This window comes from Neolamprologus brichardi, chromosome 1, assembly GCF_056152115.1.
Source record: "Neolamprologus brichardi isolate AB-2024 chromosome 1, ASM5615211v1, whole genome shotgun sequence".
In the NCBI taxonomy this organism is placed as follows: domain Eukaryota; kingdom Metazoa; phylum Chordata; class Actinopteri; order Cichliformes; family Cichlidae; genus Neolamprologus; species Neolamprologus brichardi.
The window spans coordinates 22,122,613-22,143,696 of record NC_142104.1 but is presented as its reverse complement, the minus strand read 5'-3'; the positions used below and the strand labels follow the sequence as shown (position 1 = coordinate 22,143,696).

Sequence of the window (21,084 nt, the reverse complement as noted above, 5' to 3'; positions counted from 1 at the left end):
ATGGGTGACAGATGAAGTGACAACAGGCCAGGGGCACAGACGCATGTCTTTGACACTCCAGGCCCCGTGTTCACCCTGAGAGCTGGAACATGATATGCAGAGACGCTGGATATGAAGAAGTCCTCAACTGAATGCATAGCTTCAGAAATAAAACAGAGTCTGCAGTTTTCTAACACTCTGTTCTGTTTTTGCTTAAATGCCTCTTGTAGCTTTTGATCATTTGAGAAATGTCTTAAATACAAGTTTGACTCTCTCTCTCTCTCACCCAGTCGACTTCCAGGAAATGACCTGTCGTTCATCCACCCCGAAGCCTTTTCTGGACTGCATCAGCTCAAAGTCCTGTAAGCATTCGCCTTCTCTGCCAATCTTAACACTCACATACCCCCACAAACACACACAGACGCACTTACGGCTGTGACAGTGTTTTCTACATACTGGGGGAGAGAGTAAATATTGCAGTTCGCGGGAACATTGTGGCAGTGTCAGTTACTGACAGGCTGGGCATACACTTGGTATAAACTAAATGTAGTTTTCCACCCCTTCCCCAACTATGACTGTGTATATGGGAACCCCCAACAGAGAACTGCGTACATGTTCTGCTTTAAAAGCTAGAACTCCAAAATTTACATCAGGCAGCACACCCTAGTGTGCTTGCACACAGGGAGTGACAAACAAAGCACAGTCCTGTAGATTGTGCACTTAGCCAAAAGTTCAAAGTCCTGCTGATATACAGGGGAAGTTTTGAATAGAAACTGCAAACAGAAACACATGGAAACATTATATATGCGTGTCAGATCCAGTGATTTATTCATGTTACTTATAAGTACACAAATGAAAATAATTGGCTGTATATTGGCTTCAGGCAGTCTAAGTTAATGTTCACTTCAGGTCAGGGTCTTCATATTTGTTTGCAAACGTTAGACTTTAGAGTTATTGTTAGACAGGAATGTGATGTTGTTTTAAGTTTATTAAACACACAAAAGTTGTGGGAGATTTTGTAGACTCTAGGTTGTCTGTATTTGCTCAGGGAAACTCCGTTTTCTGAAGTGAGTAATAATAGCCAAAGTGAAGCCACGTGATAGCGTACGGACGGGAACCTCAGGAAATGAATTTATTTATTTTGTAACAAGAGTTGAAATAATTGAAATATTCAGATATAGTTTTTCCAATTTGTCCTCAGGATGCTCCAGAATAATCAGCTGAAGACGGTGCCAAACTCGGCACTGAAGAACCTTCACTCTCTCCAGTCTCTGTAAGTCATTTGCATGAACACACGTACACACACGTGCAGCATGTATAAGCACGGGTATTGTCTAGATAAAAATCCTTCAAGGATTCAAGTGGACCTTCCTCTCCTACATCAACCTTGGAGGAAGCGATGCACAGGCCTGCTCCAGAGATTGTAATAGTTCTTTGTTATTGTATTACAGTGCTGTTTAGATATATTGTTGGATTAGTTATAAAAGGTTGTAAACTTCCAAACGTGGTCTCACAGGGAAAATAAAGTTTAGCCTCAACTCTGGACTGAAAACTGTCTGTTTTGGATTGCTTATGGAAAATGTGAATGGTCAAAAAGTGGAGATGCTGTTGTAAGTCCTGTTATTATTACTATAAACATACAGTGTTTCTATTAGAGAGGCTCAATCAATAACTAAAAAGCCTGTTTCTTCTAGAATTTACAGATACTGATGTGTTTTAAGTGTGTACTTAGGAATATGTACTGTAGTAACAAAGCACTCTTAGTGTATTAAGCAACTTACGGTGTGGAAATGGAATTTAACGTCAAACTAACAAACCCATTCAAGATGGGTACTCACAAAGATGATAATGAAGCAACACTAGCACTGCAGGACAGTTTATCTACTATGATATGTAACGATAACATTTGCTGCTGAAAATTTGCATAACAAATGTATGCAAATGGGTCTGTACTGTGCAGCTGAGCTTTTAGTTTCATGTTGTGAAAAACAGGGAAAAAAAATCGGCTGCGCTGATTTTTACTGGGATTATTTTTGGGGGGAGGGCTGTGTTGTAGCTTCTTGCTGTGTTGATTAGTTGGCCCACAATTTTGGTGGTAAACATCTACGAGAGGGATCGCTTTTAAATTTACCACAAAGATTCCCAAATGTCAGATGATAAATCCCAGTTACTTTTGCTGTACCGCTATGTGATTCACAGTACTACCGTGTGGTTTGGACTGACTCCCAAAAGTTGTCTTCAGCAACTAATGAATAACTGAGTATCTTGGTTTTCAGCTTGTGTAGTATTTAGGATGTATTGTGTGTTCATTACTAACTAGTAAACATTTATTTACCGAGCTGCAAAATTAAGACAGTGACAGTTGCAAGCGTTTTACCTCCTCAGCTTCATCATGTTAGTGTTGACGGTGCAGATGTGTTGCCGTTAGGATTTAGCTGAACGCACAGCCAGCATTATGTGTGACCATTAATAAACAAAAACAGTCTTTAAAAATGCGTGCTGAATTTTTCTAATAACTGTTCTAGATGTAAGCATTTGTGCTGTAAACTGTATAGCCTTGTTGTCTCATGCCTGAGTGTGTGGTGGAGTTGCATTTATGTTGCGCACCAGGTGGACCAAATTCTTGTAGATAGTGGCTCCTGTTTAATGTGTGACTGTACACAGCAATTTTACAGTAACTAAAATGTTGAGAGTGATTGTTGAAATGATTTATTTGCCTAATCTGTTTTGAGGCATTTGAACATTCTTTCAGTCATATCACATTCTTATCACTCCCCTGCTGTATTTGTAGGTGAGTCTTATTCAGCCAATCCGTTGCTAACTTTTCTGTTTGTTTCTGGAGTTTTTACGTTTGCTTGTAAGCATCGGCCTTTTCACAATTATCTTTTCCATTAACCCTCATATGTAGTGTCGTTTCACCAACTTCAAAATACCAGTTTCTTGCCTTTGACTTTGACAGAGACTAAAGTAGGAATGCATCCAGCTGGAGAAATGTGCTAAAAATTCTGCCTTCAGCTATAATCACTCCTCTGTATCCCTCCATATGTCCTCCCTTTTCTTTTTTCTGGCTTTCTTCTTCCTTTTTTAACAGATGTCTTTTCTCTGTTGGGGTTTTAGGGTCTGTAGCTGAAGTATTATGCACTGGCAGAGTAAGGACTTGGTTTGTATAAAGCCTGTAGAGAGCTAAATGTCAATCATGTCTGTTTTTCTTACAGGCCAGACACTTGAGGAATTTTGAGGGAGGGTGAGACACTCAGTTAGGGAGGATAGCAGGAGAACGTAACGTGGTTATGGTGAAAAGAGCACTCATAATACTGTTTAAATCCTTTTTTTTTTACCTTTTTGTTTATTTTTTTTTAATCCCAAAACTGTCAGTGATCAGAATTTTAGGATCTTGTTACATTCATGGTACACGCAGATATTGCTTTTTAAAAATGTAAATTCTGTGAATTGTCTACAAAGAATTTGAGTTTGCTATATATGGCTACTAAATAAACATTCATGTCTTAGCTATGAGTTTGTGGGGACGTGGAGAATTTCAGGTGTTTCACTGTTTCTCAGAAGTGAGGGTTAAAATTAGGCTGTGAGTTAAACCACTGTGGCAAAAGGGCCTGTCTTATGTTCTATAGAACATGCCAAAGAAACATGATGATATAGGTAATTTGCTTTTGACACCACCTAATATACAACATGGATAGTTTAAGAAAACGAGAGAAAGAAAAGAGAAAGATTTCCATTGTTGTCAGTAAAGTTATGAATGTGTTACGCCCCACTTGTTATGTAATTTAAAATAAAACCCCTTTTCTATGAAATTCTGGTATTAGTCTCCATATTTATGTTGTGGCTTTTAAGCCGGGTTGTAACAGAATGTTTACATGTTTAATACAATTTCTATCCAATTAAATAAAGTAGTAAGTATTAGTAAAAGTACTGGTTCTTATATAGTGCTTTTCTGCTCTACCTGAGCAATCAAAGCGCTTACTTGCCTAATTCACACAAGCACTTTTTACTGTGCGCAAGTGCTTCCTGTCTAACATTCACACTCTGATCGATGTATCGCAGAGCAAATTGTGGTTCAGTATCTTGCCCGAAGATACTTTGGCATGCCAACTGGAACAGCCAGGGATTGAACCACCCAACTCCCGTTCTACCTGCTGAGCCACAGCCACCCTGTTTAAGCATTTCAATTTACAGTCCAGTCAGAGCGCTCAGGTCATCAGGTACAGATCTCTTAACTGTTCCTAGAATTAGATCTAAGTGTACTGAGGGTGCTTTCAGTTATTGTGGTCCTGTTGTTTGAGATTAATTACATCTGCATAAATTTAAAAAGAGACTAAAAACCTTTTTATTGACACAGGCGTACTCTTAATAGGTGGATTATTTTTTGCTTGTTTCCGCAATTTTTTATTTTGTTTTATTTTATTTTGCTGTTTTCATTCCCCTCGGCATTGTAAACCTACATGGTTTTCAAAACGTTCCATCCACGTGAATAGAACCAACTTTCTGGGATTTTCTTACCTGGATGATTGAACATACATAAATCTATGTATGTATGTATGTGTATATATATATATATATATATATATATATATATATATATATATATATATATATATACACACACATATATAAATACAAAGACATATATAGATAAAATATACAAAGGGGATAAATAGAATAAATAGGAATAAAAATAAAAATACAAGTGAATTGCACATTTCAAGTATGGAGTCTATTGCACCGTTGACTATTAACAAAAAGTATTGCACAGTGAAGTGGAGAGGCACTACAGCTTAGTTGTTCCCCCCTCCTTTGTCCTCCTGTTTCTCCTCCCTCTCCCCTCCAGAGAGGAGTTAAACAGTTTGATGGCGTGTGGGACAAAGGAGTTTTTAAGTCTGTTGGTTCTTGTCTTTGGGAGAAGCAACCTGTCACTGAACAGACTCTTCTGGTTGTTTATGGCCGTGTGCAGAGGATGCCCAGCATTGTCCATAATGTCCAGCAGTTTTTTTAGTGTCCTTTTCTCTGCCACTGACACCAGAGTGTCCAGCTTCATGCCGACCACAGAGCTAGCCTTCCTGATCAGTTTTTCCAGCCTGGATGATATATATATTAGGGGTGCAACGATACACAAAATTCACGGTTCGGTTCGGTTTGAGATATATATATATATATATATATATATATATATATATATATATATATATATATATATATATATATATATATATATATATATATATATATATAAACACCCAGCACGCCCCTGCGGGCGGTTTATCCTTCAAGCTCGGGTCCTCTACCAGCCTGGGAGCTTGAGGGTCCTGCACAGTATCTTAGCTGTTCCCAGGACTGCGCTCTTCTGGACAGAGATCTCCGATGTTGTTCCCGGGATCTTCTGGAGCCACTCGCCTAGTTTGGGAGTCACCGCACCGATTACCACGAGGACCACCGTTACCTTCACCCTCCACATCCTCTCGAGCTCTTCTCTGAGCCCTTGGTATTTCTCCAGCTTCTCGTGTTCCTTCCAGGGCTTGCAAAATCGCTAGCCCGACGTCCAGGGGCTAGCGATTTTTCCAGTCGGGCTACCAAAATCTAACTCAGCCCTGCCCGTCGGGCTATCATAGGAAGGAAAATATATGTCCATGCTTTTGCATTCTTTTGCCAATGTAGCTGAGTAATTATGTCATTGGCATCGATGAGCCACTTTCAATGTGTGACATATTGAAATCGCGTTTGAATTTGCGCTTGCTTTTTGCTTTCACTTTCATTTTGCAATCGCACGAACGGTGTGTAGAGAGCAGCAGCACTGATTGGTGAGTGACGATTAATTGCGCACCAATTCCACTGACATCGTCTTATCACTCATTAGCTTACTACTCAAACGCGACAAGTGAAATCTCCCGCAGCAAGCTTAAACATATGAGAGGTTGAGTGCACAAAGAATCGCTGACCGTTATGTAAGTACGTGTGTAAAAGCAGCAGGATTTACGCTGGTATTTTAGTTCTGCTCAGCTAAATAAGACAGGTCAGGGTGAAGAAGGGGCAGCCAAAGAAAAGCTTACCACAAAACGGAAAAGTTATGACAAATCAGACTATGAGGCAAAAAGAAAGCACAGCTTTTTTGGTTTCATGGATAAAAGAATTTCTGTGGCTGGAATATGACGAGCTAAATAACATAATGTTCTGCCAGGTGTGTTGTGAGTTTCATTTGATATCTGAGTCAACAGGCGCCTTTGTTACTGGGACCAGTAATTTAAAGAAAGACCCCATCAGAACCCATGAGAAATGCAAGAAATGCATTATTGCCCAGTCTGTTCTTTCCCAGAACAAACAGCAATTGCAAAAAAACATACTAAAAATAAACCAAGCACAACAAGAACTCCTGAAAAATCTGTTTAGAACAGCGTGCTATGTTGCAAAGAGTGAACTACCACTGGCAAAATTTAGCAGACTTTGCAAACTTCAAAAAGCAAATGGCCTCGATCTTGATTCCACTTACTTCTTACCCGTGACTTCAGTGGAAATTTCAAATTCAGGATCTGACACAGACTGATTCATGTTCTACACAGTTCTTACAAGTCCATAGAAATTTCTGTTCAATTTGAACCAAGCATTTGAGTTGATGGTTGTAATTTTTATACAGTTGTTGTGATTTGCATTTTAACAATTTTTCTGATTAATTTTTGTTTCCGTTACAATACCACTATGTTCGGTTGGTTAGCCACCACCATTTTGTCCGTCGGTATCTGGAAGTCCCACAGGATCTTAGCTCGGTCATTCTCCACCACCCTTGGGGGCGTCTCCCATTTGGACCTCTGAACTTCAAGGCCATATTCGGCACAGATGTTCCTGTACACTATGCCGACCACTTGGTTATGGCGTTCCATGTATGCCCTGCCTGCTAGCATCTTGCACCCTGCTGTTATGTGCTGGATTGTCTCAGGGGCATCTTTACACAGCCTGCACCTGGGGTCTTGCCTGGTGTGATAGACCCCAGCCTCTATGGATCTTGTACTCCGAGCTTGTTCTTGTGCTGCCATGATTAGTGCCTCTGTGCTGTCTTTCAGTCCAGCTTTGTCCAGCCACTGGTAGGATTTCTGGATATCAGCCACCTCCTCTATCTGCCGGTGGTACATACCGTGCAGGGGCCTGTCCTTCCATGATGGTTCCTCGTCTCCCTCGTCTTTCTTGGGTGTCTGCTGCTTGAGGTATTCACTGAGCACTCGGTCAGTTGGGGCCATCTTCCCAATGTATTCTTGGATGTTCGTTGTCTCACCCTGGACTGTGGTGCTTACACTCACCAGTCCCCGGCCCCCTTCCTTCCGCTTAGCGTACAGCATCAGGGTGCTGGACTTGGGGTAAAACCCTCCATGCATGGTCAGGAGCTTTTTAGTCTTTATGTCAGTGGCAGAAAAAGCATGGCAGCGACAGAGAATGAAAAGGGCGAAAGCGGATCGTTGAATGAAAGAGATGAACCAGAATTGGTTTGTAAAAATGCTGCAACTTCAGTGGTGTGGAACTGGTTTGGCTTTCGTCCGTCAGATACACAACAAAGCACAATTTTTGGTAGAGCATGCAAGCGGACCATCGTTATTACTTTGTTTTTTGGAAAATAAGTCGCTCTTAAAATTAATCCTTTGATTTTCTGAAAAATCGACAGTGCCCCTTATAATCCGGTGCACCTTATGTATGAATTCTGGTTGTGCTTACTGACATCGAACCGATTTTATGAAATGCGTTTCTACTTTGCTCTGTTTTTTAGTCGCCTGGATGCCAACCATATTACGACTGTTCCAGATGACAGCTTTGAAAGCCTTCAGCAGCTGCGCCACCTCTGGTTGGATGATAACAACCTGATGGAGGTGCCCGTCGGTTCCCTGAGGCACCAGGCGAACCTTCAGGCTCTGACGTTGGCACTTAACCGCATCCTGTACATACCAGACAACGCCTTTGCAAACCTCACCAGTTTAGTTGTACTGTAAGTTATATTAAGCTTCTGTTTAATTGTGGTTTAGAATGAAAATCTGCACAGCAGCATTTGAGCGCAAATGTTTACAGTGTACTTGACAATTGTTTCTGGCCAGTCGGGCCAATGCTGCAGAGTGCAGGGCGGATGATGAACGTCATAGGGCACCAAACCGCCTTGTGCCTTAACTTTAGATGGATGTAAATCTATAAATTATCTGTTGATAGTTGGTATAAATATCAAATTATTAACATCATGTTTAAGTAGCCTGCCTGTGAAACAGTTGACATAAAAGTAAATTCCCCAGGATAGCTAGAGGACCTTTGCATGCAGTTTTCATAGAATTATACACAGAATAACTCAGCAGGAACAACTTGTTGGTGTACTTTTTGGAAAAACTATAATTAAGCAGGCAATGTGACTGCAAACATTCACATGGCCTGAGGGAGATGCCAAAGTGAAACTCCTCGGGGTGGATTGTCAATAAGATGAGGACGATTCTCAGGTTATAAAGCCAGCATATGTTAACTCTCTATAGGGTGAGTTTAGCTATAGTTTAAAGGTACTTAAGTTTCAGAGTCATGGGTAAATCTCTTCTACTTAGCTATATAATTAACATCATGTTAGTAAAATCTAAATGTATTGCCTGTGATCCCATCTGAGTTAAGTAAGCTATAGTATGTGTTTTTTCATATATCATTTGTATCATTCTGTCACCACAAGTCAACATAAAATACCTTTCTTTGAGCTGAGCTTTAGCTATCAATGTATCCTCAGCTTGACTGCGGGTCAAACTCCAAACACAGACATACCATAGTTTATTTCCACAGCTTACAGCTTAATAAGTCAGCTAAACAGGTCGCTACTCATTCTCTGCTGTGTTTATGCACGAGGGTGTTTTTGCAGTGAAACGAGCCACAAGCACCAGACATTGCAAATCAATGTTAGCAAAATCTTTGTAAAAGGAGCTTGATGCTGAGCAGTGACACAGAAGTTATGTTGTTTTATGTATTAAGGGAAATCCTAAAACCATCCTTTGCCAGGAGCTTGTACAAAAATGCGTTGCACTGCGAATCCAAGGGATTGTTCCAGACCTTTTTTTTTTCCCACTGCTGCTGTTATATGTTCACATAAACACACGCTCAAGAACACACGCATTGAGTGGCATTGCTGCAGGGTTAGTATAAACACGTCAGAATAAACAGGAAGAAAAGACCTTGAATCTATTAGGCGAGGAGGACTCTTTGCATATACACATACAGCACAGACACCTGATTCACAAGCGCCATTCAGAAATCATGCATGGAATATTTTTGCAAAAGCTGAAAAGTAGATTAAAACCCACGAGGAATGATTGAATGATTTTATTTCTCTTTGGTACGACGGTCTTGCAGATTTGTGTTTTACCTTTTTCAGGCATCTTCACAACAACAGAATCAACGAGATAGGAGACAACTGTTTCTCTGGACTTGTAAACCTGGAGACGCTGTAAGTACGCAGCAGTATGGTAATTGTTGTCGTGTGTGTGTGTGTGTGTGTGCGTGCGTGTTGGTGCTCATATTTGTGTGTGTTAACATCTCCCCCCTCGCCCCACCCTCCTCTGCTTCAGTCCTCCAGACATCATTGTGTCCACTTCCTCCTTTAATTGCTCTAGGATAAATAGAGCAAAGTACATGATGCTTATCAAATCTGCCCTCCCACTGTTCACTTCCTACTGCCACAGAGCCATGAAAAACCTTTCAGAGACAGCCGTACCTCCTGGCAAATGGTTACTGTACAACACATAATCTGGTGGCACTTGCTCTGAGCCATTGTTGGTATTTACAGACACAATGACACAGCACAGGGGACACAAGTAAGCTTATAAAATTAGTGCAGTATTACATTTCAACAGTTTTTTTAATGTATCTTTTTTCTTTAACTGTGTAATATCTGTGGAGGCAGGAGGTTTAGCTGCTGACAGAAAGGTTTGGTAAGGACTTGAAGGGCTTTCTTTGCTTTTGCTGTATAGTCATTCATTCATACATTCAGGGGCAGACTCATTGTGGGTTATTGCATATGTTTATTAAGCAAAGAAAAATGCTTATGACTGAAACTGAATATGTCTCAGTTCTGGAACCTGAACAAGGATATTGTCAACAATATTTATTTTTTTGCTTAAAATATGAACTCAGTAATAAATTGATTAAAAATGGATTATTAACTAGTTTCTTATAACACAGTGTACTTGGAAGCATTCAGTATTTTAATATTTAATAGATTAATGTGCTTTTGTTATATTTAGAGAAACGAGCAGGGTTTTTTCCTGGAGCTAGGCCTTTGGGGGAAGAAACAGGCTCAGTTGATCAGTAGATCATTAGAGGCAATAAGTCTCTGACAGAAATCAATATATTTCCCCATTATGTGTGACCACTAATAAACAAAAACATCAGTTATGTCCGAGTACATGAAACCCCAATTAACAAAAGTGTTTATAAAATATTTACAGGGCTGATAATTTTCCTTTGACTCTGGCTAAAATGTGTGTGTGTGGGGGGGGGCACGCAATAGTGCGTGACTCTGTGCTGGCCTTAGTCACAAAACCAGTCTTTCCTCCTAATTGTAGATGTCCTTGTTTGAATGTTGCATTGATTTTTGGATGTGAAACAGGATGGATGAAACTGCGCTGATTTCCTGTGTCTCTCTCTATCTAGAGATCTTAACTTCAACAACCTGAATGTGTTTCCCAAAGCAATACAGGCCCTCCCCAAACTGAAAGAGCTGTGAGTATACTGCCCCATTTCTGCTGCCTGAGAAAGACATTTTGTACTGTTACTAAAGCCAGGAAGCTTTTAATGCCTCACTGAGGCAAGTTGCTGTCTTTTTTTTCTGGTTTAAAAAAGGACAGATGTGTAATGAGGAAAATATTAATTATATTAAATATTAGAGGATTAGACACATGTATACTGAAATTATTTGAAGCTACCTTCATTTCTGTGACTGTTTCTGTTTGTCACACACAGAAACAAAATATTCTGTTGACTTTAATGCTGTTACATCGTTATATATCTGAGCTTTTACCTTTTGGATATGATGTTTAAAGAGAAATAGATAACATGTTTTTTTGATAAAAGTTTTTTTAAAGCATTTGACACTCACTGATAGAATCATTATGTCCTTTTTTTTTAAAACTTTGGCTTAGAGTATGTGAAATTAAGTAATGTGTATGCCACGTGTTGAACTGTGGAAAGTTTACTGACACTGCCACCTTCTCTCTTTAGAGGGTTTCATAGCAATGATATTGCTTCCATACCCGAGGGGGCCTTCCACAACAATCCCCTGCTAAAAACCATGTAAGGTCCAACTCTCCCCTCTGACTTGCAGACACTCATTTATAAACAGACATGGCACACTCATAACTTAACTTTGTAAATACGCCATATACAAGTTTGAGGCTTCAGAAAGATGAATGTCCAGAAGATGGTGCCATTCTCGCATAGTGAATGACTTTTGCTTTGAATTCTCCCCCCTCTGCTCTCCCAGACATCTTTATGACAACCCTCTGTCGTTTGTGGGCGCGTCAGCTTTCCAGAACCTGTCCAGCCTGCACTCACTGTAAGTCCCTCCGTCAGGCTCAACTCCTGACAGATGGTAGTGCTGAATAAAAATATATGAAAAAGGCCATTTGAATGTGCTCTAAGAGTCAGTGACTTATTTCAGTCACACCATCTCACACTTTGATCTCTGTAATAATGATTTTACTATTCTTCAAACTTGTGTTTTCAGGATGTTGCGTGGCGCCAGTATGATGCAGGACTTCCCCATCCTTACATGGACTAACAACCTTGAGAGTCTGTAAGTGAACTCAGATGTGGCATCTTTCTCTGCTTGTGCGATTTTGTGTTTCAGAAGTGACTGAGTAGCTTTTCATATTCAGGACCCTGTCGGGCACCAAGATATCGTCCATACCCACTGATCTGTGCGAGGACCTCAAAGTGCTGCGAACGCTGTAAGAAACATTCTCTTTCCTGTTACCTACAGCAGGTAATTGATCGTTAGGAACATACAAAGAGAGTAGAGTAGGTCGAACAGTGCAGAACTATATATAGTGTTTTAGTAAGGTCTGTGCACTCATTTTTACAGACCAGTTATCACTGAATGGAACAGTCCAACCTTTTTGTCTTTGTTCTTTCATTTTAATTTGTCCCAGTCGTGCAGTTATTGAATCTGTTTGTTTTCCTCCATCAGCGACATGTCCTACAATGAGATAAAACAGTTACCTTCCCTCCAGGGCTGCACCCAGCTGCAGGAGATGTGAGTGAAGATTGAAAAGCCATTACACAAAAGAAAGCTTTAAAAGGCAGAAAAAATAAACAAATAAGGCGATTAAAGAAACGTTTGCTTGTTTATAACCTGATAAAATTATGTTTCCCATTTACAGAAACTTTCAGCACAATCATATTGAAAAAATTAACCAAGACACTTTCCAAGGTCTCTCTGCTCTCCGTTTACTGTAAGTCCACTTAGTCATGCACTTCCTTGATGCAATATAAACATGTTTTTATGGCTGATTTGTGAATTCACTGAGTTATGTTACACAGAGACCTGAGTAGAAATGAAATCCGAGTTATCCACAGAGATGCTTTCCTCACCCTCAGGGCGCTCACCAACCTGTGAGTAGGACCTTCAGTCACACTGTTTGGTGTCACTCTCTGTGCCCCACAAAATTAAACTGTCTGTGTCCAATCATTTCTGCAGAGACCTGAGTATGAACTCTCTCACTGGGATTCCAACAGCTGGACTGAGCGCGCTCAGTCAGCTGAAACTCTCCGGGAACCCGCAGATGAAAAATGTGCTAACTGCAAATAACCTGCCTAAACTCAGGTGAGAATGACACTGTGTAGGCTGAGGGCATGTAAGTGTAAAATACACTTGCATGCTTAGACAAAGAGGGCAAGTAGTTTTCAAGAATTGAAAAGCATACATGGTGCACACATGGTGCATAAACTGAACAGTTGTCCCTCAGTACAGCAAAGAGAAACAAATCAACAATGGTATAGAAAAACTGAGGAAAACACAACAGCTTCCATGAATGAGGAGGCTAATCCACATCTAAATACTACTATTGGAAGCAATCGGAAGGGCGAGAAATGTATATACAACACTTAAATCTGCCAGTGCTATTAAATGATAAACATTTTCTTTTTTTAAGGTCCATTTCTGTCCCTTACGCCTACCAGTGCTGTGCATTCGTTGGATGTGACTCAGTGACGACTTCTTTTGAGAAAGAACACATGAAGAAAACTGCAGGTGGGGATGGCGGACATGTTAACTGCATGTGTTATTTAAGTAAAACAATTGTTTGCAGTGTTAGTGTAACTCCATCTCCAACATTAAATATTGTGCTATATTTCCTGGCTGTCATGAGTGTGTAAAATTCCCAAAAAAAGATATAAAAAATGTAAATTACATTTAAATTGAAAGTATCACAGAGAGCTTAAACAGCAATATTACTAGTTTGAATTGAGTTAAAAAAAAAAACCCAAAAACACTTTTCCCTCTTTTTGTATATCCATTTTCTTTCTTGTTGTAGGTGGGGAAGATGTGGAAAAAATCTCAATGGTTATGCATTGTTCTCCTTCACCAGGTAGTCAGCTTTTGTGTTTATCAATCAGTGTTAAAGATTTGAAATAATCCCAAAAAAGATAATAACTAAATTTGTCATATTGTTGGCTTTTCAGGAGCTTTCAAGCCTTGTGAACACCTCTTGGGTAACTGGATGATCCGTCTGACAGTCTGGTTCATCTGCCTGGTGTCGCTGGTCTTTAACAGCCTGGTGCTGGTGGCCACCTTCTCTCCCTCACACCGAGCTGCTGCCCATTCCCACTGCCCGACCCCGTCTCTTTCTCCAGCCAGGCTGCTGATGGGGCTGCTGGCTCTGGCCAACCTGCTAACGGGCTTGTACGTCGGCGTGCTGACTGTGCTCGATGTTGCTACGTGGGGATCCTTCGCTGAGTTTGGGGTGTGGTGGGAGATGGGACCCGGCTGTCAGATCACAGGAGTTCTGGCCGTCTTCTCGTCAGAGTGGTCAGTCTTGTTGCTGTCGCTGGCAGCCGTGGAGCGCAGCGTGGCCGTGCGGATGATTCTAGGGAAGGTCATGATGTCGCCCAGGAGGAGTGCCAGCAGCCGTCGCCTGTGCTTAAGAGGAGATCGACGCTTCAGCCTCGCTGCAGGATTGCTGGCACTACTGGCCGCCGCTGGGGCCTGCCTGCCTCTCGTGACCTCCGGTGATCAGTCTTCGTCTCCTCTCTGCCTGCCGTTTGCTGGCGGTGAGCGTCCAGCTTTGAGTGTTACGGTCATTTTGGTGCTGCTCAACGCCGTGGCCTACCTGTTCACCGCAGCTGTGTACACCCAGTTGTACTGCACACTGGGCAGGGTGGAGCTGGCAGATCCGGAGCAGACGGGTGCCCTGAGACACATCGCCTGGCTCATCTTCACCAACTGCATCTTCTTCTGTCCTGTGGCGGCGTTCTCTTTTGCCCCCCTCCTGACTGGCTCCACAGCTGGTGGCCCAGAGATTGCCAAGACCGTCACCCTCATCTTCTTCCCGCTGCCCGCTTGCCTGAACCCAGTGCTGTACGTGTTCTTCAGCCCAGCCTTCAGGGAGGACTGGCTGAGATTACGCAGTTGCAGAAGTTCAACCAGGGAGATGAAGACCACCACAGAAGGTCACCGAGATGACAGTGGCGGAGGGTCTGAGCTCACAGACGGGGGCTCCTCCACACACCTAGGCTTTGACTGTGGGATGTACTCGCAGCTTTGCGGTGAGGTGGTTGTTTGTGAGCAGTGTGAGGCAGCACTCCGGGCCAGGACCTGCTCTTCCCCCTCGTCCTCCACAGTCTGTAGACACTTGGTTAAGTCCCACAGCTGTCCCACCCTCCTGGCTGGAGCTGCGGCATACCAGCGCTCGGAGGGGTTTTGGGGAGACAGCAGCACGCCGTCTGCACAGTCTGAGTACGCAGACGAGGGGGACTCTTTTGTGTCAGATAGCTCGGACCAGATTCAGGCGTGTGGCCGAGCTTGCTTTTGTCAGAGCAGAGGCCTTCCTCTTGTACACTACTCATACAACATACCTCGAGTCAAGGACTAATGACGCATCTGTGTCATGTCAACTTGGATGCTACAAGAATAAACGTTTTTATATCAAACAGCAAAATGTGCCAACTACCCTACGATTCAGCAAGCACTTAGTTTCTAATAACTGTGTTAACAGACGCAGCCAATCATTTAAAGGGAACTTGGTTTTTTGAACTGAGAAACAGTTTCTAGGAGACCTAAACCGAGAAAGTTGCATCACAAACTGGTCGACAAAGGATCTCGCAAAGGAAAATGTTGCCACCGGTGCCTGCGTCTGCAAGCCTCCATGTATGTGTTAATGATTTTTTTGCCCTGTTTCACCTGTACTTATAAGCTTTTAAATTTTTAATTATTATACATCTTGTCAATTTTTTAAGTTTCTTCACAGCAACTTTTGATTTTATAATTTTTTTTTCTTTTACAAAAATGTAGCACATGTAATAATCACTCTAAACTTTCATGTATGAATGTAACTTTCAGGTGGTCTTCACCTAGCGGGGGGGATAATATAAAGTCAGCAATAACTTCTGCCCTGCCTGCGTGTGATTGTAAAGTGTCTAAAATAGTCTAAAACAAACATGTCTTTACTTTAAGACTAAGAATGTGATTAAAAGTAGCAGATATCACTGTTTCAGCAACAACTAGGCGCAGCGGTTGTGAAAGATTATTTATTGTTTGAGTAGCATTAAGTCTCTGGCTGGGTGGAGACAGTTTCTGGCCTCTGAATGATAAATACAGTGTAATAACAAGCATTCACCAAAACAACAGCACCTTTATTAGTTTTTCCTCACCAAAAAACCAAAACAAGCACTCTCATGCAGGTTCATGTCACAATTTTTGATCTTTCTTATGGAAAATTCCAGATATTTAAAAATCTGGGCCTTATTTTCATATTTGTTTTTCCTTTTTGAGCTACTTGTTTGCTAAATTACAGAGCGATGCATGCTGCTAGCCTTTTCAGTACAATGACACTTAAATGAGATCTGCCTAGGCCTGATACTCAGGTTGGTTGTGGCCTACAGGGTGATTGTTAATGGTGCTGAATGCAGAGTATTTATAAGCATAAACTGCTCAAAAATTGAATCTTATGAATAATAATAATAAAAAGAGAAATCATTTAAATCACAGGAATAAACCAACATTTTGGGAAATGTGCTTGTTTGCTTAGAGCAGACCTTTCCAAAGTGTGGGGCCCGCCCCCCTAGGGGGGGGCGCGGTATGAAAAGGGGGGAAAAAACAAAATGCATGGACACTGCTAGCACGGGGCAGCCACAGAAACGCAAAGCAGGAGATGAAGCATAGCTGAATATGTTTCCAAGGTAGTTGCCAAGGTAGGTCTCCCTTGCATAATTGGTTTCCCCTTCGTCGGGAGCAGCGCTGGGCTCTCCAAATCACGGACAAACAGCATTCCACATTCGTGATTTTTAGTTCACAAACACTTGTAATGACTAACTACTCCTGACATTTTGGAGATGTTAGCTCTTTATACAGTAAAGTTCCAGTGGGATACAAATAATATCAGGCTGATCCTGCCACGATTTATTCCCCCTGTTCAAATCACGGACAAACAGTGTCCTACAGCTGTTTATGTTTTTAAACCCATTTTGCACGGAGAGGCATTTTTTGAAAAATGTATTGATAGCAATGTTGACTATTATTACACAGTAAAAAAAACAACTACACGTAAAATAATTACACCGTGACGCCTCTGCCTTTCTAAATGGAGGGACAGTAACTGCGTGTGTATATGTAAGCCTGTAAAACCTGCAGATAGAGACAAAATACTGTTAATCTGACTATCTGCCATTCTGCAATTCATCTCATGTAAACAATAACGTGTCGCACAGTGTGACGTGAAAAAAGGCACATACCTTTGACGCTGCGTGACGAGCTCTGTATTCCTCGTAAACAGGTAGACGCAAAAAAGGAGTTTTAAAAAGTCGGTGATTTGAAACGCCGTTTACGTGTGGACGAAACAGCTGCGTTGTCAAAAATACCCGTGTAGGTGCGGACGTAGCATAAAAGAGTTAGTAGTTTATTTTATTACTACCTGTAATTTATTGCAGATTACTTGTATTTGCTTAAATGTTTGAGGTGTGAAATAAACCGCAATGGAGCAAAATAAGGGTGTGTGTGGTTGGAGGATGTTTTTGTGCGTGTGCGTGCGAGGGAGGGGGGCGCGAACATTTTTCTTGTAAAACAGGGGGGCCTAGCAAAATATTTTGGGAACCACATGTCATAGAGTAAGATGACAGCCAACAGCTTGTTAGCTTAGCATAACCTAAGACAGGCTTTTTTTTTTTTTTTTTTTGTATTCGTTTTTTTATCCACCTGCTGCTCTAGCTCTATGTTTAGCAAACATTTACAACCCTGGATTTACTTCAGAGCATGGAAACTCACATATATGTTGCAAAAAAAAGGGCAATAAACAGTCTACAAATTTAAATCAGCTACATTTATGCTGGTTATACTACAAAAAAGTGCAGAGCTACCCGCTGTGGTGACCCCTTGTGGCAATGGAGCAGCCAAAACTTGCTTTTTTTATACTATTGATTGAAGTCGTATACATATTAAACAGATTTTGGCTCATGAGCAAGAAAAAAAAACAAAAACTCATGAATATCATCCAAGGCAAAAACATGAATGTAATACTGCTTTCACTTTCACGTGATTTGAACACTACACAAGACTGGCAGCCAGCTGAGTTGACAAGATGGTGCATTAGCATTGCCAATAAGTATGAAATGGACGAGTATAACCGAAACGGGGGCGGTTGTTAGTCACCCACAGATATTTAAAGACAAGCATCTGCAGTGTGCTCTTGTATTAAAAGGTATTTGTGTGCAGGCTGTGTGTTTCCTGTATATGATGGATTGACTAGTAAATATGTGATGGTACAAAAAAAAAGGAAAATAAGGCCTTGATTTAATAACAAAAGGAAGATTTATCTATAACAGATTGACTACTTTAACTCTGCTGTTTGAGACTCGCTATCAGCTTAAGTTATACTGAGTCCCGTCCATCTAGCTGATCAGAAAAGCATTTTTTTAATGCTTTAAAGTAAAATGTAGGTCTTTCCATGCTGAGAGCTGACCTAAGTGAGGCTGTGTTTGACGAGGGATTGGCTGGTGTTGTGCTAGAGCATGACTGTACACATTGAGGTGGATACACCCTCTGAGCATGTATTCACAAGTGCACGTCATGTGAGCGCTTTGGAATTCAGGCAATGTAGGGAAACATTTTCTTCCACCAATAAAACGTTCTTGTGTTCTTCTACTGCAACTTTCAATTTCGGCGTTTCGATTCCTATCTTCTGTTTTCACACACCAGACAACTGAGTGTGTAAATAAGTTCACTTACCAAAATGTCTCGCTGACTGTTTGAGATGTCTGATGCGCCACGTGGTGAAAATGTATGCATCTATTTCTTCCTTTCTTTCTTTTTGTGTAGTTTTGATTATTGCTTTTTGTTTTTGTGTCTGTCTGTAAATTATTTGAACACAGATAATCAAGAATGGGATGCTAACTACGGAAGCTACCTCCTCAACTGTAGTGGCTACCAACAGTGATTTGTTAATTTTTTTTTTTTTTTTTTGCATTCTTGGCTTTACATTGACAGAGGACAGGTGACAAATTAAAGGAAAACTCAAACGCCTGACATCCATGCAGTGGGGTGGATTCGGAGGCTTTGCTGTGCTTTGTTGATATGTTTAGGTCTGCTTGTCTCTCTGCAAAATAGAACTTTTCCTTTGCGACTAGCTACACAGCTTATCCTGTGGTGACGCATTTCTGTCATCACATGAGCAGTCTCTTCCAGGATGATAATCCCACAGGGCACAAGGGATCATTGAATCGTTAATAATGTTTGTCATGTGTTCACAGTCGCCAGATCTCAGCAACTATGGGAGATTGTAGACTGATAAGTTAGACGGGGCTCTCTGGCACCGTCATCCAAACAGACTTGTAGAATGAATGAATGCCACACCTTACATACGGCTTAAAGTTGGCCTTTTCTTTAATTTGTCACCTCTGTTTGTACATCGTTTTAGTTCTTTGCAAATTGTGGGAGGAATCTATGTACTGTATACTGTGATTTTTTTTTTTTTAACCAACCTTAAACTATGAATTTTTTTTGTTTTTATGTTTTATAGATATGAACCTGCAGAATAATACAGATTATATATAAAGTATCTCACTTATTTTCAGTTTGAATTAAATCTTACTAGTTTTACACGTGAGATCTCCCCGAGTTGTTTTTATTCTGTTCAAGTAGAAAAAAAGGTATTTCTTTAAATTTTGAATGAATAAAATTGGATGAACACAATAATTCTTGTACTTTTGTATTAATTTTAAGACCATGAAAATCATATTCACAAACCAGCGTGACTGGCGGTATATGAGGAGAAAGGTCATTTGTTTGCTTGCTTGTACCACATTTGAAGTGACTTGAGCCAGCTGCTCTGTCCACATGTTCAGTTGAGGTACAACTGATGAATTAAAGTGAGGAGTTATCAGTCTTATTACCCAGTATGTGATGGATACACAAAACTTTGTACCATTTCTGCCACTAAATGTAAATTACAGAAACTTAGTTGATCTTCAAGCTAACAATGTGATTAATTACACAATGCTAGTTCTGAGCTAGAGCCTTAAAGCGTATAAAACCAGGACAAGGCTTCTTGGATGGAGAAATGAAGCCAATGTGAAAGTGTCTTCAACCTGCCTGCAGTGTCTCTGAAGGCCACCAGATGGCGATAGTTGTGGTTGCAAAAAGACTGCCGGTCCTGTAGAGGTCTATGGGAAAATTGCTCTCTGTCTTGACCTCTCTGAAGACTTTCTTGCTGAGTTTATGGACTCACTTAACCATTTTGGGTCATGCTTAATGAAATGTAATTCATTGTGACATGACCATGTCCATCCCTTTGCAACCACAGTGTAGCCATCAGAAGATGCTACATTCCCTGAAACTGTCCCCACACTAATACAAAACCAGCCTAAACCACTGATACAAGGCAAGATCGATCCATGCTTTTATCCTGTTAGCACACAATGATCTGAATGTGGCAGTAAAAATAGAGACTCATTAAACCAGGCAGTATTTTTCCAGTCTTTTAAATTGTCCAATTTTGGTGAACCTGGTGTGGTCTTCTGCTGCTGTAGCCTATTCGCTTCAAATTTTGATGTGCTGTGAATTCAGAGATGTTTTTCTGCATATCTGAGTTACAGATGTTTATGTGAGTTATTGTTTCCTTTCTGTTAGTTCAAAGCAGTCTGGCCATTCTTCTCTGACCGCATTTTTACCCAGAGAACTGCCACACACTGGATACCTTTTCATTTTCTGTCTATTATCTGTAAAGCCTGGAGATGGTTGTATGGAAAAATCCCAGCAGTTCAGCAGGTTTGGAAATACGTAGACATACTTAGACATCTGAACATGGCACCAGCAACCATGCCATGTTCAGAAATACTAAAACCTTCCTGGTTGTGACGCTCAGTTTAAAGTTAAGCAGGTCATTTTGATTATGTCTACATGCATTAAGATGCTGCACTGCTTGTTAATGTAAATATCTAATCAGCCAAACGCTGATTGGATATTTACATTAACAAGCAGTGAATTTATTTCACACTTTTTGTGGCATTCAGTTTCTTTCCACTTCCAGCCACCACAGCTGTCTCCTTTCTGTGGTGTAGCTCATGAATTGTAACAAGGTGATGAGTGAAAATTGTCATGTGGACTGTTACAGACATGAAATTTGATGTGTTTGGTTTAACTTTCAGCCATTTTACCCTTTACCCTCATCATTTGTGGATTTTGGTGAAGTCCAATGTCAAAACACCTTGCAAAAAACAGAGATGCTCTAAAACATTTATCAAGTATGTTCCAGGCGACCCTGTGACACGTACAAGGCTCTCTGGATCTTTTGCAGCTGTACGCTGAGAGGGCACGGGAAATATTTACATTCAAGGCATCAAAGGAATAACTGTTGAGTGATCTTACAGGAGCCCACTATGGAGCAAAGCCAG

The 21,084-nt window shown here is 40.9% G+C and overlaps 1 protein-coding gene across 2 annotated transcripts in view; it reads left to right on the top strand.

The window, feature by feature from the left end:
* Positions 1-19,378, top strand: part of lgr4 (leucine-rich repeat containing G protein-coupled receptor 4) — a 36,446-nt gene extending 17,068 nt beyond the window's left edge. Inside the window, exons 3-18 of one of the 2 annotated variants that reach the window (XM_006780256.2) lie at positions 270-341; positions 1,181-1,252; positions 7,742-7,957; positions 9,362-9,433; positions 10,639-10,707; positions 11,206-11,277; positions 11,468-11,539; positions 11,711-11,779; positions 11,862-11,933; positions 12,173-12,238; positions 12,366-12,437; positions 12,526-12,597; positions 12,683-12,808; positions 13,137-13,234; positions 13,518-13,571; positions 13,666-19,378. In XM_006780256.2, the coding sequence (XP_006780319.1) occupies positions 270-341; positions 1,181-1,252; positions 7,742-7,957; positions 9,362-9,433; positions 10,639-10,707; positions 11,206-11,277; positions 11,468-11,539; positions 11,711-11,779; positions 11,862-11,933; positions 12,173-12,238; positions 12,366-12,437; positions 12,526-12,597; positions 12,683-12,808; positions 13,137-13,234; positions 13,518-13,571; positions 13,666-15,074 (2,683 nt within the window). In that variant the 3' untranslated portion in view covers positions 15,075-19,378. Of the gene's footprint in view, positions 1-269; positions 342-1,180; positions 1,253-3,194; positions 4,200-7,741; positions 7,958-9,361; positions 9,434-10,638; positions 10,708-11,205; positions 11,278-11,467; positions 11,540-11,710; positions 11,780-11,861; positions 11,934-12,172; positions 12,239-12,365; positions 12,438-12,525; positions 12,598-12,682; positions 12,809-13,136; positions 13,235-13,517; positions 13,572-13,665 lie in introns of those variants that run through there. The other variant, XM_087839540.1, reaches the window with a different exon arrangement.
* The last annotated feature ends 1,706 nt before the right edge of the window (positions 19,379-21,084 follow it).